This window comes from Polistes canadensis, unplaced genomic scaffold, assembly GCF_001313835.1.
Source record: "Polistes canadensis isolate GaletaPanama2010 unplaced genomic scaffold, ASM131383v1 scaffold_40, whole genome shotgun sequence".
Lineage (NCBI taxonomy): Eukaryota > Metazoa > Arthropoda > Insecta > Hymenoptera > Vespidae > Polistes > Polistes canadensis.
This window is the reverse complement of record NW_014569587.1, coordinates 645,630-665,155: the sequence shown is the minus strand read 5'-3', so window position 1 is coordinate 665,155 and position 19,526 is coordinate 645,630. Positions and strand designations below refer to the sequence as shown.

At 29.1% G+C, this 19,526-nt stretch overlaps 1 protein-coding gene across 7 annotated transcripts in view; it reads left to right on the top strand.

Moving 5' to 3' along the window:
* The window catches only part of LOC106784802 (disintegrin and metalloproteinase domain-containing protein 10-like), a 43,118-nt gene extending 25,329 nt beyond the window's left edge, over window positions 1-17,789 (top strand). For 4 of the 7 annotated variants that reach the window (XM_014744716.1, XM_014744717.1, XM_014744715.1 and 1 more), the window contains exons 7-20: window positions 9,455-9,698; window positions 10,100-10,234; window positions 11,057-11,244; window positions 12,418-12,558; window positions 12,769-12,893; window positions 13,843-13,971; window positions 14,186-14,354; window positions 14,542-14,711; window positions 14,817-14,984; window positions 15,100-15,227; window positions 15,312-15,426; window positions 15,536-15,670; window positions 16,213-16,446; window positions 16,547-17,789. In XM_014744716.1, coding sequence (XP_014600202.1) covers window positions 9,455-9,698; window positions 10,100-10,234; window positions 11,057-11,244; window positions 12,418-12,558; window positions 12,769-12,893; window positions 13,843-13,971; window positions 14,186-14,354; window positions 14,542-14,711; window positions 14,817-14,984; window positions 15,100-15,227; window positions 15,312-15,426; window positions 15,536-15,670; window positions 16,213-16,446; window positions 16,547-17,476 — 3,011 coding nt within the window. In that variant the 3' untranslated portion in view covers window positions 17,477-17,789. Of the gene's footprint in view, window positions 1-9,454; window positions 9,699-10,099; window positions 10,235-11,056; window positions 11,245-12,417; window positions 12,559-12,768; window positions 12,894-13,842; window positions 13,972-14,185; window positions 14,355-14,541; window positions 14,712-14,816; window positions 14,985-15,099; window positions 15,228-15,311; window positions 15,427-15,535; window positions 15,671-15,846; window positions 15,887-16,212; window positions 16,447-16,546 lie in introns of all 7 variants that reach the window. The other 3 variants (XM_014744720.1, XM_014744718.1, XM_014744719.1) reach the window with 3 other exon arrangements.
* Window positions 17,790-19,526: the final 1,737 nt, after the last annotated feature.

Here is a 19,526-nt window from a genome sequence, read left to right as displayed (position 1 = left end):
TTTTTTATTACTTCGATACACTACATTAATCCTAATTTTTCTATCCCTTCCAATATTTTTGCTTCATCATTTCCTGTTATATTACTATAGGTCTTTCGTAACGCGTTTTTTTTTTTTTATTCAATGTTCACTTTTATCGCACACATTTCTCTCTTATTTAATTATTAACTTAATCGCGTTTAATATTTTTATACAAATTTTGTAATTCTAATCTTTATTCATATATCATGATTACAATTTTTTTCCATTATTCGTGTTATATTATTTCAAGTTCGTATCTTTGTTCAAATTCAATGTTCATTCTTATCATCTTTTTCGTATTTAATTATTAACATTGGATTATATTTTTCATAGAATAATATTCTACGAATATTAATTCTAATTGTTCTTTTATCTTTTTTCTTCACATATTCATCTCTCTATTTCTTTATTTTCTACAGATTTGTTTTTGTGAATATATATAATATATTAATTCTTCTCTCGATTAATAATTTATTTAATCATTTTACGTCGAATAATCTGACGAATTTGAATTTTGATCAAATATCTTTTAAACTTTACTATATCCCCGACATAGCGTTTAATTATTAACTAAATCATTTTACGTTCAATTATTTAACAAATTTCATATTTAATTTTCTTCTCTTTCTTTTATCATTTCATCAATTTTTCTTTCCCGAATTATTTTTCTCATTTATTTGTTAATTATTAACTTAATCATTATTACTCATCGAATAATCATTGAAATTACATTGTTTTTTTCATTTTACCCATCTTCTTTATATTTTTTATATACCATTTTCATTTCAATTTTATGTACAATATTTAACATTATATCGTTTTATTTTTTGAGTAAAGATTCAATACGAACGAATAGTATGACCAAGAAAAAGCAGATCCTAGTATTCTTCGATTTTATGTGTTCACACACGTGTATATCTATGTATACGTGTGCATGTATATATATGTACGATTCTACGAACGTAAGAACTCAATGATGTAGAGAGAAAGGAGTTGGTTTCTCGGACAATGGGGGGACGAAGCAGTATAATTTCGTATGTTAGATGAGTTCATCGTAAAACCGTAAGCTTGGAAAATGTACCGAACTCAAGGAAAATTGTTCCTCTCTCTCTATCTCTCTATCTCTATCTCTCTTTCTTTATTTCTACTTTACTCTTTTTCCCAAAGCAAATGGCGAACGTCATTCCTGAAAATCGGCAGGGGGCTAGTGGTCTCATTCGTTTTAACCAACGTGAACGACGATAGCAAACTTTGTTATGTGGTTTCCAACCGAACCGCGATCGATAACGATACAATCCTGTATCGATGTAATTTTTTTTCTATTCTTCTTCTTTTTCAATTAAATTATGATACACGAACAATCTTTTATTTGATTTATATAATTTTTCAGATTTTCGTTAATAGTTACGCATATTATTATTTTTTCCTTTACATGTGTATTTTAAAAAAAAAGAAAAAAAAACTTTTAAAAGTATATTCATTACTTTTTCTTTCATTTTTATAAAATATAAAGTATATTATTATTTTCTCTGAAATATAATTTTATTTTATTCGTTTCGTATGCGTTTTTGATAATAATATCTTTCATTTTCTCTTTTACATTAGTAATTTATATTATATATATATATAAGAAAGACAAATGTGTTAGATTTGTGAAAATGATATGTTAGAATAGAATGTTACTCTAGATACAATTTATGAAATAATATTTCTAACGAAACGTTACATTGCTTGAATGTACAAAAGAGATTATTAGGTAATACAACCACGGACTTTAATTAGAATTATATTAACGAAAATGAATAAACGTTAATTATACTGACAAAATTCGGAAAATCATCGTTCGGACAACCGATTAACATGAATATTGATTTCGAGAGAAAGAGAGATAGAATAAAGGAAAGAGAAATCATGGAGCTTTGAGTAACAATTAAACGTATGATATGCTAGTTATTAAATTGATTCGACTTTTCGAATTGTTCGAATTCCCTCTTCAGTTAATTCCCACTTTTCTGTCTCTTTCTCATTGACGATTACAACGGCACGATACAATACGTATTTTTGCTAATCCGATTATTCATTAAACTTGCCTAATTGACGTTATTGGCATACTTTATCATATATCGGCTTATTAATCGTATTTAAGATTTGTTTTTTTTTTTATCGAACAAATACTCGACGAAATATTTCAATTACGTATTATCATCGAGTTCATCTAATTAAAAAAAGAATAAATAAAAATACGTTATCGTTTAAAGTATATTTAATAGATGAAACATTTAGGTCATAAGGAGAAATAATTAAACACTCACATACACACACACACGTTTTTGGAAGAACAGAAAAAATACATAAGTAAAATTTTATTATATACATTATATATAACTAATAATTTTAATATATATATATATATTATTTTCTATTGTTTTTTTTCCATGAAAATATTAATTTATTTAATTATAATTTACTCTTTGAANTAATATATATATATATATTATTTTCTATTGTTTTTTTTCCATGAAAATATTAATTTATTTAATTATAATTTACTCTTTGAAGTATATAATTTATATCTCGCAAAATTGTTGGACTAATAATAAAAATAATTCCATATATATATTTGTATAAAAGTAAAATATTAAATGACGTATATATTCACACGTCTACTACACATACTGTCTATCAATCGTTTATCCGTGTATTAGTATTTAAAAATAATTGATTAAATCGATAACGCTCATGAGTAGTTCGTTTCGTTGTATTCCACTTTTTTTTTCTCTCTCTCTCTCTTTCTTTCTATTTCTCTTGTACCCCCTCTTTTATATCTCTTTTTCTCTTTACTATTTCCCTTTACTATTTTTTTTTTTTCATTCACGTTCGCCGTAATGAAGCGAGCTTTTCTTTCGTGTTCGCAAAGCGGCCTTTACCTAGCTGTTAGACTATCGTTTCACTCGTTGTAGTAGTAATAGTACTAGTAGTAGTACTAGTCTGGAATAAAAAAAAAAGAAAAAGGAGGAGTGGAATGAAAAGAACGAAAAAAAAAAAACACACACACAGAAATAAAAATAAAGGGTAAAAAAGCCAGCAGTAAAAGAAAGAAAGAAAGAAAGAATGAAAGAAAGAAAAAGGAAGAAAAGATTTCTCGCTCGTTAACGAAGAAATCTAATTTGTTTCGTCGAACAAATGGTTGTACACGTTCTTTTACTAACCCCTAACCACCCCACCCCACCCCACCTCACCCCCCACACTGTAGTCATTGGCTAACAATATTTTCGTGTATTGGTGGTTTGCAAAGTAGTACTTTCGAAATAAAAAATAAAAAAAAAAACAAAGAAAATAGGGGAGCTTTTTTTGTTGGTTGTTGTTGATTAACAATCAACAACAACAACAAATTCCGTCCAAATATTCGATATATTCGTTGATACCGAATGCAAAGCAATCATTTTTCACGAATAAAACTATGTTCTCGCGTAGTAAAGTTTTCAAGAACTAACGCAAACGTTTACTTAGCATGATTTTTCCTATCGTCTCTTCGTTCTTCCTAACCTTCGAACTTTTCGACGAAAATTAAATTTGTTCATCTATCTTTTTATTTTCATCTAACCCTTTCTTCTTTTTGTTTTTTGTTTTTTGTATTGTTTTGTTTTGTGGAAGTACTTTACTCGTTTTTCACCGCATTTTATAGCATTATAAATTATTTCAAACTTTTGTATCGTTTCGTTTAATTTAATTGTATTTTCATATTTAGAGATAGGTTAATTATTATTAATGTGTTCGAATTATAATATAGAAAATATCACGTAAATTAAATTCTAATTAGAAATTACAAACGATTAATTGAAATCAATTTTAGCAACGTTATTTAATTGTATCATTAAAGTAATTAATTTGTCTAGATATTACAAAAAAAAAATTCTTTTAATAATTAAATTTAACGAGTAATATTATATAAATGAAAATACATTTTTATAATAGTTCGATAATAAATAATATGACAATATACATGGTGTCAACGAAAAAAGGGCCACTTAAATATATTTTTATTTTGTTTTTAATGATATGCAAAAATTTACAAAATATACTTCGATTGGTTTCGAAAGAATTTGATCATTGTGAAAAACCATAAGGACTCACTATCATTTTTTTATTTTACATTTTTGGTGTTCACAATCATTCGAAAAATCAATCAATATCTTTCCATAACAATTATAATACATTTTTTTTTTTATATCAATCAAAGTATGTCTCACAGTGAAACATTTTTACGTATCATTCTACGTATCACAGAAAACAAAAAAAAAACATTTAATTGATCTCTTACTTCAGCTATAACAAACACTACGCATATCATTTTTTCCTTGCCATATTTATTTTGAAAGAAAAAAAAAAAATTAATCGATTTGCCAAATTAGTGTGCAACACAATTAATAATTTACAAATACGTCTTATAACACATTTTTTTTATATGGAAATTAAAATCGTTGTTCAATGTACTTACATTAATTTCTATATAATAAAATCATTTCTACAAATATTCTTCTCCACGATGATGTAGAAATTAATGATAATAAAAAGAGGGGAAAAAAAGTAGTATGAAAAGAAAGGGTAGAATGTAAAGCAAGAGGTTGCTGAAGGGCTGAGAGGAAGGGACTGAAAAAAAAACAACGAATCTTTTATATATAAAGCAGCTATTCGGATTAAAAACTAATTAGCGAAACTGGGAGGATGATGTTCGTCCCTCTCGTTCGAGGATCTTCAAGGATATCTTCTCATTTTGTGCTTCTAACGTTTTCTCTCTCTCTCTCTCTCATTTTCCAGTACTCTTGCTCGATATTCAAGCCATACGGGGAAAATCCAACCTCTTTCCACGACCTCGTTGAAGTATGCATCGATTACGCTCTGAGCTCATTCGATGGGACTGCCCTTCTCTCTCACCATCATCCTTAACCCCCTCCCCACCATCCTATTCCCTTTCCTCTCTATTTTCTTTTTTTTTCTCTTACATTAGTCCCTTAGCGCTTAAAGTCGCAAGCGCAAAAATTAGTTCGAATTAGTCGGATATTTTTTTTCTCTCCTTTTTTACTATTTTTCTCTCTCTCTTGTTTTTTATATATATATATGTGTGCAATGGGAAGATAAAAGTATTCGTAATAGTAAGTATGTGAAAAATAAATGTACAATTATATTCGCCAAATATAAGCAATCTTTATGAAATATTAACAATTATATTTATATTATTTATTAATGATGTATAGGAATATATTTAATGTTTCTAGTGAAATTTTACAATTCGATTTAATATTCATGTATTGTAAATTACAAAATATTATAAATTAACTTTTGTTTATATTTATATTATTTAATGATAATTAATAAATAATTAAATTATTATTAAATGTTATGTTAATGCATAACATACAAACATATATATAGTATGAGGATTGATAATGTAGAAAATATTAATTTTTTTTCTTTTCACATACTGTACGAATACTTTTGTTTCCCATTGTCTATATATATATGTCTATTTTTTTAAGAAAAGAGACAGGAAAAAAAGGAGTCTAACGAATACGGTAGAGGGGAGGGGTGGGTGGTGATCTTTACTCTTTCTATTAATCTGAAAATCAGCTCTATAATTGACTCTTCTTTTCTTTTCTTTTTTTTTTTATCATCTCTAGTAATTCCCCCTTTCTTCTCCATTTTCTATTTTTTTTTTCGAATAATGAGAAATTTTTCTATCCGATTCTATAAGTGTGTCTCTTGATAAAGAAGAAGAAGAAAAATAAAAAAGAATAAGAAGAATAAGGGTGGAATTAGAGAAAGAGAGAGAGAGAGAGAGAGAGAGAGAGAGAAAAAAAGAAAAGAGAAAGAGGAGTAAGATGGAAAGTGGAACGACCCTAGAATGCGATTGAATTCTCGCGAAAGTTTCATCGGAAAGTCATTAGGCGGTTTTAATTGTTCCACTCGCCTGTTGAAACGTGAAGATGGATGGATGGATGGATGGCTTTTCGTAAAATTCAACGAACATTCTTAACGTTTTACTGATTTTAAAAATGTGTCTAATCAACCGTAACCATATAAAGACTGATACATATTTATAATATAAATAATCGATCTCGTCTTTTGTATATTTATAATACAACAAATAAAATACGAAATTAGAAATGTATATATATATATATTATATTGGGATAAATTAATATTGATTTTGTGTAAGAAAACTTCAAAGACAGTGCACATTTATATTTATAAATTTGTTTTTTTGTTATTTTTTTTCTGATAATATTCACATTTTTTCCATAATAATTTTAATATTTATAAAAATTGACACGAACTTTTCCTGACAATCGAAAACAAAAAAAACATATATATATATATATGTATGTATATTCTTTTCCATAAGGTTGCACGAGAATAGTTAGCGGGTCGATTTTATAAATAATAATTCAAAGACACGAGACTCTCGTTGAATATTTAAAAATATATTTTTTTAATATTTATATAATATAACTTTAATATTTATAAATCTGAAGTGACTCTTTAACAGGGACAAAATCTAATACTTTTCTTTACAAAATATTACATGTATAATATGTAACGAATCGCATACATATAGGTATATAAATAGTTATTATAATAAATCTGAAATGTCGAGAGAGAAAGAGAGAGAGAGAGAGAGAGATTGTGTAAAATAAATGCATTACGTTAATGTTGAGAATATTAATAACAAAAAGTTGTTTTCTTCGAGTAAATCGATACGAACGTTTAAAAGTAACTTCACGTTCGGGGTTTATTTTTTCCCCTTGAATAGCTATAACCCCTTTTATCTCTTCTTTTTTTTTTAACGAATCCGTTCTTTGAAACAAGATACGGTTTACATGTATATATATATACTTTCAGTGAGTTTAAAAGCACCCTTCTCTAATCGTCAATGTCGATTAAAATCAAGAAGAATAAAGTAGACACTCTAAAGTGATTATAGGGATGGATTTCAAATGCACACACACACACACACACACACACACACACATATATATATATATAAATGTATATGTATATTTACATAAATATACATATTGTATATAAATGGAAATGATCGCGTATATGTAAACTCGGTCGTTTGAAAAATTCTTTGAAAATTGTTAGAAAACATCGATGAAAGATTTCTTCTTCTTCTTCTTCTTTTTCTTCTTTTTCTTTTATTTCCTCTCTTCAAACATTTTTATGATTTATTCTGAAGAAGGGGATGAGAAAGTGTCACGGAAATTTTTCTATCGTGTTTTAGGAAACGAAGTCGCTTCGGGAAAGAGTTCGAACCCAAACCACGGAAGAAAACGAAGTTATCTCTTGTTCTAAAAAAAAAAAAGCAAATAGAGAAATAGACAGAGTCGTAGATTCGTCCTAATTTTAAATCCGAACGAGAAAGATAAAGTAAGAACATAAATAAATAGATAGATAGATAGATAGATGGATAGATAGATAGATAGATAGATAGATAGATAGATAAATAAATCAAAATTATATTCGTGTACTTAAAAGAAAGATCTACAAGTAGTATTATGGTGGTTTTTAACTCAATTAACTTTTATTATACTAGCATCATTTTATCATTACCATTTATTTTATAACTTTCAACAGGATCACAACTAAAAAAGTATCTTTTATAAGTATTTTCATTAAATTAATTTTATTCTTGAGAGATAGACATTTTCTACGACAAATTTACGGTTTTATATTGTAAACAACATTTTTTTTTTCATGGAATTATTATATAAGGATTGATCAAAAAAAGTGTCTTTATATGATATCAACATTTCTATGCAACATTTTTATTAGAAAAAAACAAAAAATTCATTACTCCTTTATTAATTATCCTCGATAGAAATTATTTACGTGCATCTTATTTTTCATCGATTCGACGTTTACAATTTATACGAATAAATTTTGATATCTCGTGAAAAAAAAGAAAAAACAGAAAAGGTTATTGATTTAAAAATAACGTTTGAGACATTTGACCTATCACTTTGTATTACTTGTAACTTTTCAAATTATCAAATGCATACTCCGCGAATTTCTTTCCTTTTTTTTTTTTTTTATTGAACCAGAAAAGAAACGTTAATTTCATTAGAGATAACAGAAAGTTCACAATTTCTTTTTTTGTTTTTGTTTTAACGATACGAACTTTTCCCAAAGGATCGTTTTATTTTTTTTTCTCTCCAACGTACTCGAAAATTACGAGAGAATTTTCTTTTATTTTTAATTTCTTTTTTTACATAAACATCTTTTAAAAAAAAAAAAAAAAAGAGATATAAATTAATTTTCACGATCCTACGCGTAAGATTAATTTCGCTTTTTTTTTTGTTTTCTTTCATATTCTTCGCTATCGTATTTGGTCCAATATATTTTTGATTTTAAACAACGCGTAATCAAATATAATCTTCGTCGTAATTTTAACGGCGCGAAATTCGCGAAGTAAACTCGTAAGAAAAGTCCAGTACGATATTACGAGGGGGTAGTACGTAACGTGGATAAGGGATTCCCCGATTAAAATATTTTATACGCGCTAGGGGAGTTATTTTGCACTGCTGCTGCTAGAAACTCGCGAGTGTATGAGTTGCGAAGTGGAAATTGGCCTCTCTTGTACTTTTCTTTTCTTTTTCCTTTTTTTTCTTTTTTTTTGCTCGTCATTATTTTACGAGACACGCAAGGGTTCAAAACATTTCAAATTCTTAACTTGAAATCTTGATATTGTTATATATAACATAATAGGTACAAAGTACCACATGACATGATTTTAATATTCAATTTTTAACATTCAATTATATTACATAATATTATACATAATTCTGTAATAATGTAATATAATCAATTATATTACATAATTATATACATAATTATTTATAATATTCAATTATTAAACATTTTAAGATACATTTTCTTTTGTAAATTATAAGACCACGAGTCTAATTATGATCTTAAAAATTAGAGTTATTTATTTTGTTTAATTTATCCAGTAATTGTTGGTACACACACACACATCTTGTATAACAATCATATATTAAATGTAATCAAATAGGAAAGAATAAATTACAGAAGAAATAACAAAATTGAAAGTTACAAAAGTATTACGAAATAAATATTGATTAATTTTTATTCAATCATTTATAAAAATTGTAATCCACACTGTGTGCAATAAAATTTAATATCCGACAGAAAGAAAAGATAATGAAATGAAAAGAGTAAAAGTGTAGGAAAAAAAAGTAAGTAAAATTCCAAAAAGAAATTAAATGAATCATGAGATTGAAATAACGAAAAGCTCGGGGAAAAATGTAATGCGAATTTGATAAATTATTGATTTAATATATTTCGTATCCCTTATATTATAACAATCACCCACTATCTTATTTTTTTTGTTCTATTTTATTTTTTTCAGAAGATGAAAACGCAGTGGTACAGGGTGTGGTGACGACCGATGGATTGTTCGACGGTACCATTGCAACCAAATTCGAAGAGTTTTATATCGAACCAACTGCGAGATATTTGGATGAGAACGAAGACACGTCTCCAACTTATCATAGCATCGCTTATCGTACATCCGATGTAACCGTACCACCGCATCCATTACCATGTGCGAGTCATCAATTACACGAAGGCTCTCTTCAGGACACATTTGATAGGTCATCATTTATTTTTTACCTTTCTTTTTTTACTTTTAAATATTTCAAATAATTATGAAACATTTGTGTCACTTTGTCAAATATTAATTAATTTTATTTAAATATTTATTTAATATTTCTCTTAGATACGTAAGTTAACATTTCCTTCGATTTTTCATTTATATTCTTATTTTATTTACTAGAATTATTTTGTAAAAATTTACAAAAGCCTAACACGGTGTGAATAATCATAAATCCTCTCTCCCCCCATTCTTATTGATCCTGATCAAATCCTACAATTGTATAGAATTTAAATAAAATTCGTGTACCATCGATTTGTCTTTTCCCTTTGTAAGCATAACGATGAAAGTTAACAAAATAAAAATGAAAAAAAAAAAAATAAAAATCTTTCTTTTTTACAGAGCCAAGACTAACAATGATACTTCAGAAGGATTTTACGAGCCCTTGTTGGATAATAAAATTGGTCTCTACTCTAAAGAAACTAATGGGAGAATATTGAATTTAGAAACGAAAAGCGAAGCTCGTTATTACGACAGGTAAGAAATAAAAAAGAATTGAATAAAAAAAAAAAAGATAAATCTAAAAAGAGGACTAGAACAGAGAGACAGAAGGAGAGAGAAAGGAATTACGATTCAAATTGAAATTATTTTAAAATCCACATTTTGTTGTTATCTTCGATCGTGTCACTTTTATCATCGAAACACGAATTTCCTTTTCGTTTTAATCCTTTATCTTTCATATTATCACGGTTAAAACAGACCACGTTTACCATGAAATGTGGCTATCCCGTTTAACTGGATTATCAGAATAAACTCTTATCGGGGAAAGATGATAACTAGGTAATTCTTTTTCTCACTATTCTTATCTTTTTCCTTTTATATTTTTCTCTATTTTCTCCTTTTTCTCGTTTAACTTACCATCCCCTTTTTATATCTCTTTTTTTTCTTATTCATTCATATATGTGCTGGTAATTATAACAGAGTAAACCAATGAATTAAATTCTGTTCAATTTTGATTTTACTATATCATGTTATAATAGAAATATAATTGTAATACAAAATAAAAATCTATATATATAATACAATTAAATTATATAAATAATATTAATAATTATATATTAACGTAAGAGTATTGTCAGATACAAAGTTATGTGATAATTTTAAAAGTAATTTATTTAAAAAAATACGAAGAAATATTTTCCCCAAACAAATAGTATAACAAAAAAATTTGAAATAGAATAATTGTATGTGTGTAATCCTATATAATTAATTGATTATATTCAAATAATAAAATATCAATTGTTCATATAATTATCGATAGATATGTATATATTTATTATATATATGTTTAATTAACAGATCCAACAGCGGAGATCGAATAGCCAGACATTTACACAAACGTGCAACAGTAGATCCACGTAAAACAACTTGCATGCTTTACTTGCAAGCAGATCATCAGTTTTTTGCTAGATATGGCACGGAGGAAGCTTGCATCGAAGTGATGACGAGGCATGTACAGAAGGTCAACTCAATATACAAACACACGGGTAAGTTGTTTTACAGGTCGAGCGAAAAGTAGTTTTGCAAGGAACATTTATCTTTTTTCTGTGTGTGATTTTTTTTATCTCTCTCTATCTCTCTCCGTATATATGTGTGTATTATTTACGTGTTCTATGTTCTATTTTTCCAAATTTTCTTTTAATTTCAAACATGAACGAACACTAATCATACCATGTTAAGTATATATACAGTATGTCCTAAAATTATCTTTACAATTTTATTCATTTTTAATAATAATGACATTGATAAAATAGCACACACACACACACATACGTAAGATTATTAAAATTTTTCTTTTACCAAAATAACAAAGTTACAAACACGTTCTATAAGTATACACCATTAGTGATTCACAAAATATACAATCGATACTTCATGTAACTACCATAACATAAAACAAACATATTTATTACAAAACAAAAATTCGTGTATATATAATTTTATTTGTAAAATAATTAAACGTAGAAATGTTCACGTTACACAGATTATCTATTATAAAAGATAGAAATTCTAATGTGTAATTTTACAATAACATCGTATAACAAACATTAATCTGTTTGTTTTACTTCATATATTATTTTGTCAATGATCATTAATTATTTCATTTTTTACTTTATCGGCGATATCATTTGTTATCACGATTTTTGTTTTTGTTAAAATAAAAAAAATAAAAAACAAAAATTAATACGTTCGACTTGATTTTATATAGTATTTTCATTACATACTACTATCCTCGCTAACGCGTCATTTACGTGCAATATTCGATCGAATTATAGGAATTCGATAAAATATCTCTCTGGTCCATCGTAGTCAGTTTCCCTCCCTCCCTCGTTTCCCCTCATCCCTCACCCTTCTCTATTATCGAGTAAAGTTCTCGTTGAAATTGTTTTCTGTCGAAAACTTCACATAGTATCGATCTACTATGAATTTACACGAGAGAACAGTTCGACTCACGCGTGCGCATCAGATTGATTTACAATAGGATGAGTTGTAGCGCGTAAATACAAGCTGAGTGCATACATAACATATATATAGTATATATACATAAAATATGTAACGAAAGTAATAACAAAGGTTCATCAAAAGCATTTTCCAACATATTACACGCGTACCTGTTTGAATATATTAATGATATATTTTTGTTTGTACCTCTCGTTTAGATTTCAATCAGGATGGTAGACCGGACAACATCAGTTTCATGATAAAACGTGTGAAAGTTCATAGCGAGGATGCTTTGAGAGATCACAATTATCGATTTCCTGGTAATTACGGTGTCGAGAAGTATCTAGAATTATTTTCCGGTAAGCAAGTTCTTCTTTTTATTATTATTATTATTATTTGTAACGTTTGATATTTGTTTCGTTAATGAGAGCAAATTTGTCTATTGAAAAGAAAAATATATATATATATATATACATTTAATTAAATTAGAAATAAAAAATAGAGAAAACAAAGAAAACTAGAAAAACAAAAATATGAATTAATAATATATTTTCGTGTGATCGTTTCAGAGGAAGATTACGACGCGTTTTGTTTGGCTTACATGTTCACGTATCGGGATTTTGAAATGGGAACGTTAGGTCTTGCTTGGACTGGAGATTTGAAGAATGCTGGTGGAGTTTGCGAAAAGAACGGGGTAAGTCGTTTGAAACAAAAGGAAGGAAGAAACAAAGACACTTCTTTTTTTTTCTTTTATTTTCTCTTATTTTTTTTCCTTTTTTTTTTTTTTGAACATATTTCACGTCAAGGTGGGTGACAAATTGGAATTGAAAAATTATTCCACACAGAATATCTATTGAGTTATATATATATTCGATTAGATTCGATACACATACATATATATAAGATCGATTCACACAGTTTATATATTTTAACAGTTACGAGTAATTATTATAACTTTTTAGATTTCGTGCATGTTGTGTCTTACATTTTAGAAACATTTAACAAATCATATTGGAAAGATTCACAAGACACGCATGTACATTATTTCAATGGTGTTAGGATCTTTAGTATATATTATTATACATATTTTTATTACTTTTTCCTTTTTAATACACTTTACCATAACATCACAATATTATTCCGCCAGTAATTATCGTTTAATTAAAAAATAGTCCGTTTGATCTTATAATATATTATTATTATATTATTTATAATATATAATAATATTTTTTTTAGCGCTATGTGTGTAATACAAATTTTTGCTAAAATACCAATGGAATTTGTGTTACATGAATACACATATAAATATTTATATAAGAAATGATTGTAGATACACTTCGTTCGTTCGTTATCATCAGAATAAGGGTCGATATTGCGATTGTTACTAACATAATTTATTCCATATTTTTTCACGACAAAAAAATATTTCAATATCTCGACAAACTCTGTTCGAACACATTATCTATAAATACATAAACATATATATGTTTCTATATTAAAAAAAAAAAAAAAAAAAAAACATAATATAATATAAAAATATAATCAGTCAAAAAAATAAGCAATATCGGCTCCCTCCGTATCGTTTTTAACGGCATGCGTTCAGCATAGTATATAACGTAGGCTGCATACAAATAATGTTGCAGCATTATCGTGGTAGCATGAAGTCCTTGAATACTGGAATAGTGACCCTGCTGAACTACGGAAAGCACGTTCCACCCGCGGTATCTCACGTCACATTGGCTCACGAGATCGGTCACAATTTCGGTTCGCCGGTAAGTCTTTGATATTTTTCACCCACCCACCCCATTCCTCCCGACCCAACCCACGTTTATTTTTCTCTTATATATTTGAAAACAACAAATATATATTTGCATTTGTATATATACAAATGCGCGCCCGACACGTATTTTCACGAACGAAGATAATGATTCAAGAATAAGAAATGTAATATTGTTTAAAATGTATCATTCCCCTTCCTTTCATCAGCACGATCCGGAACAATGCACACCAGGAGGCGAAGATGGAAATTTCATAATGTTCGCCCGTGCCACCAGCGGCGATAAGCGTAACAACAATCGCTTCAGTCCGTGTAGTTTGAACGCCATAAATCCTGTTCTCAACAGTAAAGCTCGTTCACCAAAAGGCTGTTTCACAGGTGACAAATTTAAATCACAGAGTATCATTGTAATGTATTATTATATTATAAATACATTTCCCCCCCCCCAAACCTCTCCCTATCCCCTAATTGTATATTTTAAAAATAGGATTATATCTATTATATTATATTTCTATAATACACGTTTGTTATTATTTTGTTTATTATTGCGTTTTATCATCCATAGAACCACAAGTATCATTGTGCGGGAACGGAGTAGTCGAGGATGGCGAGCAATGCGATTGCGGATGGGAAGAAGATTGCAGAGATACTTGTTGTTTCCCCCAACGTCGTTATCCCCCAACAGAAGAGACCCCCTGTACACTTACACCACGTTCAGTGTGCAGTCCTAGTCAAGTATGTGTCTCTTCTTGATATATTCTCGTGTCTAATGAAAAGTCAGAGTTAGTAATACGAACTGAGACTTTCAAAAATTGATTCTACTTTTTGTTTCTCTATTAGGGTCCATGCTGTACTGCTGAATGCAATCTTAGGTTTGGGGATAAGTGTAGGGATGACAACGGTTGTCGTGATGCTAGCTTCTGTGACGGAAGATCACCCTATTGTCCTCCTTCAATCAATAAACCCAATAAGACTATTTGCAATCGGGAATTGGTTTGCTTCATGGGCGTGAGTAATAGATTCGTTATTATTTTCTTTTTTAAAACTTTTAACAGACATCTCGCATATATATATATATATATATATATATATTTATAATCGTTTATTTTCTATTATATTTTAGGAATGTACTGGAAGCATTTGTCTTGCATATGGATTAGAATCTTGTCAATGTATTCCTGGTCCTAATGATCCTACAACTAAAGCTTGCGAACTCTGTTGTCGTTTACCGGGTGAAAATCAACCATGTTTGTGAGTACTTTTAAATATCTTCTTTCTTTCTATCTTTCTCTCTCTCTCTCTCTATATATATATAAAATGTTATGTTTTATTAAGGTCATCATTTGATTGGAATTCACCACCGTATGATATTCCGGATATGTTCTCAAAGCCTGGAACACCCTGTAATGATTACAACGGTTACTGTGACGTCTTTCAAAAGTGTAGAGAAGTGAGATCAAAATTAAATATTTGTCATATCTGTTATCTTTTTTTTTTTTTACCCTCCTCAATAAATCCAAATAAATAAATATTGTTCTAATAATTTTTCTGTTTTCAAGGTTGATCCGAGTGGTCCGTTAGCAACGTTAAGAAAACTTTTATTATCCGACGAAAGTCTTGCAACTGTTCGTCGTTGGGTAGCCGATCATTGGTACGCAACAGCTCTGATCATTTTAGGAGCTGTATCATTATTGGTAAGCATTAATCTTTTATTTAAAAAAAAAAAAGCACGATGGGGTAAAACTCGTTAAAAATTATTTGCATTATTTGAGTCGACAACGAACAAACTATAACGAGCACCACCAACCACGCGGATAGACATGCATGGCACTTAATTTATTATTTACATTTCACGTACGAACTTTACCAGAATAAATGCAGGATAAAGACAACGGCGCAGTCCGAAAAGAGTAAGTGGAGGAACACACATACACACGAAAGTAGGATGCATATAAAATGTATTTTTCGCAGGCTTTATTATCATATATATATATTGTTATATAGTTTTTTATTTATCGATAATATTTAATATTTTATCGTAGATATAGAGAGTATGGGCTAATAAAAAAAAAGTATACGTAGCGTGTTTATCGTATAGTTGAAACTAACAAAATACACGAAAATAGGTAGGAAATTGTAGAATACGATATATGACTTGTTCAACGGATAATAATATTATTTAATTATATAAGTTAATATTTTTCGAAGTTATTAATTAAATCGGTAATTTATTCAGATCGCCAGTATGAGGCTCCTAGGCAAGCGACCGGATCAGAAGCTCAAATCGGTGACAATAATCCACAGCTCGACGACGGAAACGGTACGGTTGCCTCCGGAAGGTGCGGAGGGAGTGACAGTTCATCCGGCAGCCGTTCGTGCAAAGCTTCCATTGAACAGGAAAGTGAGAGAGAAGAGAAGACACCGGAAGCATAAGGACACGCATGTTGCTCCTGCCGATAAATCAAACAAGGTACAATACTCGCAAGATAATCTAACGTCGTTAATTATTATAGATCTGTATCTCTGTAATATGAATTTAATTTGTATTTGTTAAAAAAAAAAAAAAAAAGGATGTTCTAAAGAAAAAGAAGCCAGCTCAAGCTCGGAGATCTTCAACCGTGCCGTCAGAGGAAGTTACTCGAAAACGACAAACGGAAACGACAACAGCAAACACAACCGCTGTTACAGTTACTGCAGCAACAGCAACAGCGGCAACGGCAGCAACAACAGCAGCAGCAACAGCGATAGCAACAGGCGTAATGGTGGTGCAAGATAGTAAACGTAAGAAAACTTCTAATTCAAGAGAGAAACAAAATTCGAATAACAACGGAGCCAACAATTCGGACGTTGACAAACGTAAACGTAAGAAACAACATAGGAAGGAAGTTATTGATTATTCCGCGATACAAGCGGAAAAAGAATCCGAACCGAATGCCGATCCCAAGAATAAAGTACGATCGTGGTTGTTAGCTTCCTCTCAGTGTAGACCGGATAACACAAGAACATCCAGTGGTTTACCAAAAAGCAAATCGACACCGGTTGGATTGACGACCGGTGGTAACGTAAGTGGTGCGACGAGATTAGCTCAATCAAGGCAAAACGGTGTACCAAGGCGACCACTGGACTCGAGAGAGGTCAAAAGTTCGCCAGGTACTTTAGCTAGGAAGGAACGTGCCAGACTTCAAGTCGTCTATAAGCCACCCTTCAAGTTTAGCGTGAAACTACGTAAGGCCGATAAAGTGGCTCAAGTGCCAGCGCCTGCGCCAACTTCGGCCCACAATAATCTAACGAGATCCACGAAATTGCCGAGAACTGGAGTGTTACTTAAAACTAAGAGAAGGGACAGAGTTAGAATTGGTAGAGCCAGGCAGATCGCTCCTACTGGAATTGGAAACGACAGTGGGGATTTACCGGAGCCTGCTAATTCGGATCTGCATACGGTACCCTCAGATTTAGAGGTTTTACTCTCTGAAAGTGAATTTCTTTTTTCGAACACGTGACCCCAAAAATTTATGATTATTCCTATCAAAAAGTTAACATTATTACAATAACTATAGCATTTATCCTTATCCAGCAGATGAATATTTCATTTTTTTAAATGCGTTAAATCGGCTAACAAGAAATGCTGCCTTAGATTTCTTTTACTTTTTTTCTTTCTTTTTATTATTATTATTATTTTTATTTTTATTTGTCCCCTATTTGTCTTCCGAGTTAGGAGTAAGTTTTAAAAAAAAAAAACAATCAAGTGTCCATTGAATGGATATTTAAAAAAAAAAAGGTCGTATTTTAAAGTGTTTAGTAAAAGCTATTAAATAATATGAACTTGAGTGCAAGAAGAAGACGTGATAATTTTTTGTTTGTTTTTTTTTTTATATAGGAATTTTCGCAATCCTATTTACTTGCTATCTATTTACATAAATATTAGCGTTTAGATCTTGGTAACAGTGTTATACGCGCCAAGCTAAGTAAAACAAAATTTCTTCTTTCGTAAAAAGGGGCCAAATCTACCTTTAAAAAGACTAGAAGAAATATATGTATCAGCAGAGTTAACGGAAAGACAAGATAAAATAATAAAGGTAAGAAGAAAAATAAGAACAAAATAATAAACATAAATTAATGAAACAGAGGATGAAGTTGTAAAAGTGTGCCAGTGTTTGTTTATTTGCAATTCGCATTTCAAAGAAAAAGAGAGAGAGAGAGAGAGAGAGAGTATATGGAAAAATCTCTCCGTTATAAATAATATAATATTCGTTTATATATAAATATATATATATAGAAAATGAAGCGCTGCCTATAAAAATGAAAACAAAAAGAAAAAAAAAAATTAAAAGAGGGTGTAATTTGCTACGTATTCTTTTTTATATTGTCGATATCGTAATAACTTGTCGGTATTACCGATAATAATAATAAAAAAAAGCTCGATTTCACGTGACGTTATGACTTTTTTTTGTCGTGAATAATACACAGGATATCCAGAAAATCACTTTACCGAATATAGAAAAAGAAAGAATGAAAATTGGTTTATTTATAATATTTTGTTTTTCATTATAAATTATGTGAATCTACAGTTATAGTATACTTAAAAAAAAGTATTCTGTCAACTCAAAATATTTATCAATTTTTCAGTTTGGTGAAACGAATTTTTTGGACACGATGTGGTGACATTACTATTTACAAAATCAAATTTGATGTCACGTGTTATCATACAATATTACGATAACAAAAGCCATAACTTTTATTGTCACGTGAAAACGTAGCTTTTGAATAATCGCGATTGTCACGATTAACAAAAGAAAAAGAAAGCGATAATAATAATAATAATAATAATAATAATAATAATAATAATAATAATAATAATAATAATATTAATAATAATAGTAATAATAATAATTATAATAATAATAATAATGGATAATTTTTTTATTTTCTTTTTTTATTTTTTTTTTGTTTCTTATAAACAGTGACTGTGACTGTTCAAGACTGTTTTCTATTCAAAAGCATTCTATCGATTGTTGCCTATTTACAATAACTATCCTCAAACTGCCTGAGTAGAATTGTTTCGATGCAGTTTCCTAATGGTTCCTATTAAATCGGCGAAAGGTCTGCTAACTTCGAACAATAGCTTTCAGCCGAATTCTCATTTTGCTCGTTCTCTCGTTCCAATCAGATTGTCTCCAAAATTCTGTACACCTTGTAAACATTTCTCAACTATTTCCTCTTCTTTTCTTTTTTTCTTTTTTTTTTTCATTCTCTCTCAACATGCAAAAGTTTAATTACATTTATTTTTTGGTTTCCTAGAGTTAAATTAAAAGGTGTATGTAGGAAGATTTGGGACAATCGTTGCTTTTAGAATATCGTGATACATATGTATTATGCTATAAAAACTGTATGTTTAGCGAGCTCGTTTTATTTAGTCCAGTGACTTCCATTTTGTAGATAAAAAAAAAACACACACACACGACGATATATATATCGAGTATTGAAATTAAATTTATATTAGCTAAGAATTGGGTTTTCGATATTAAAAATATTATATTAATATTCTTTTTC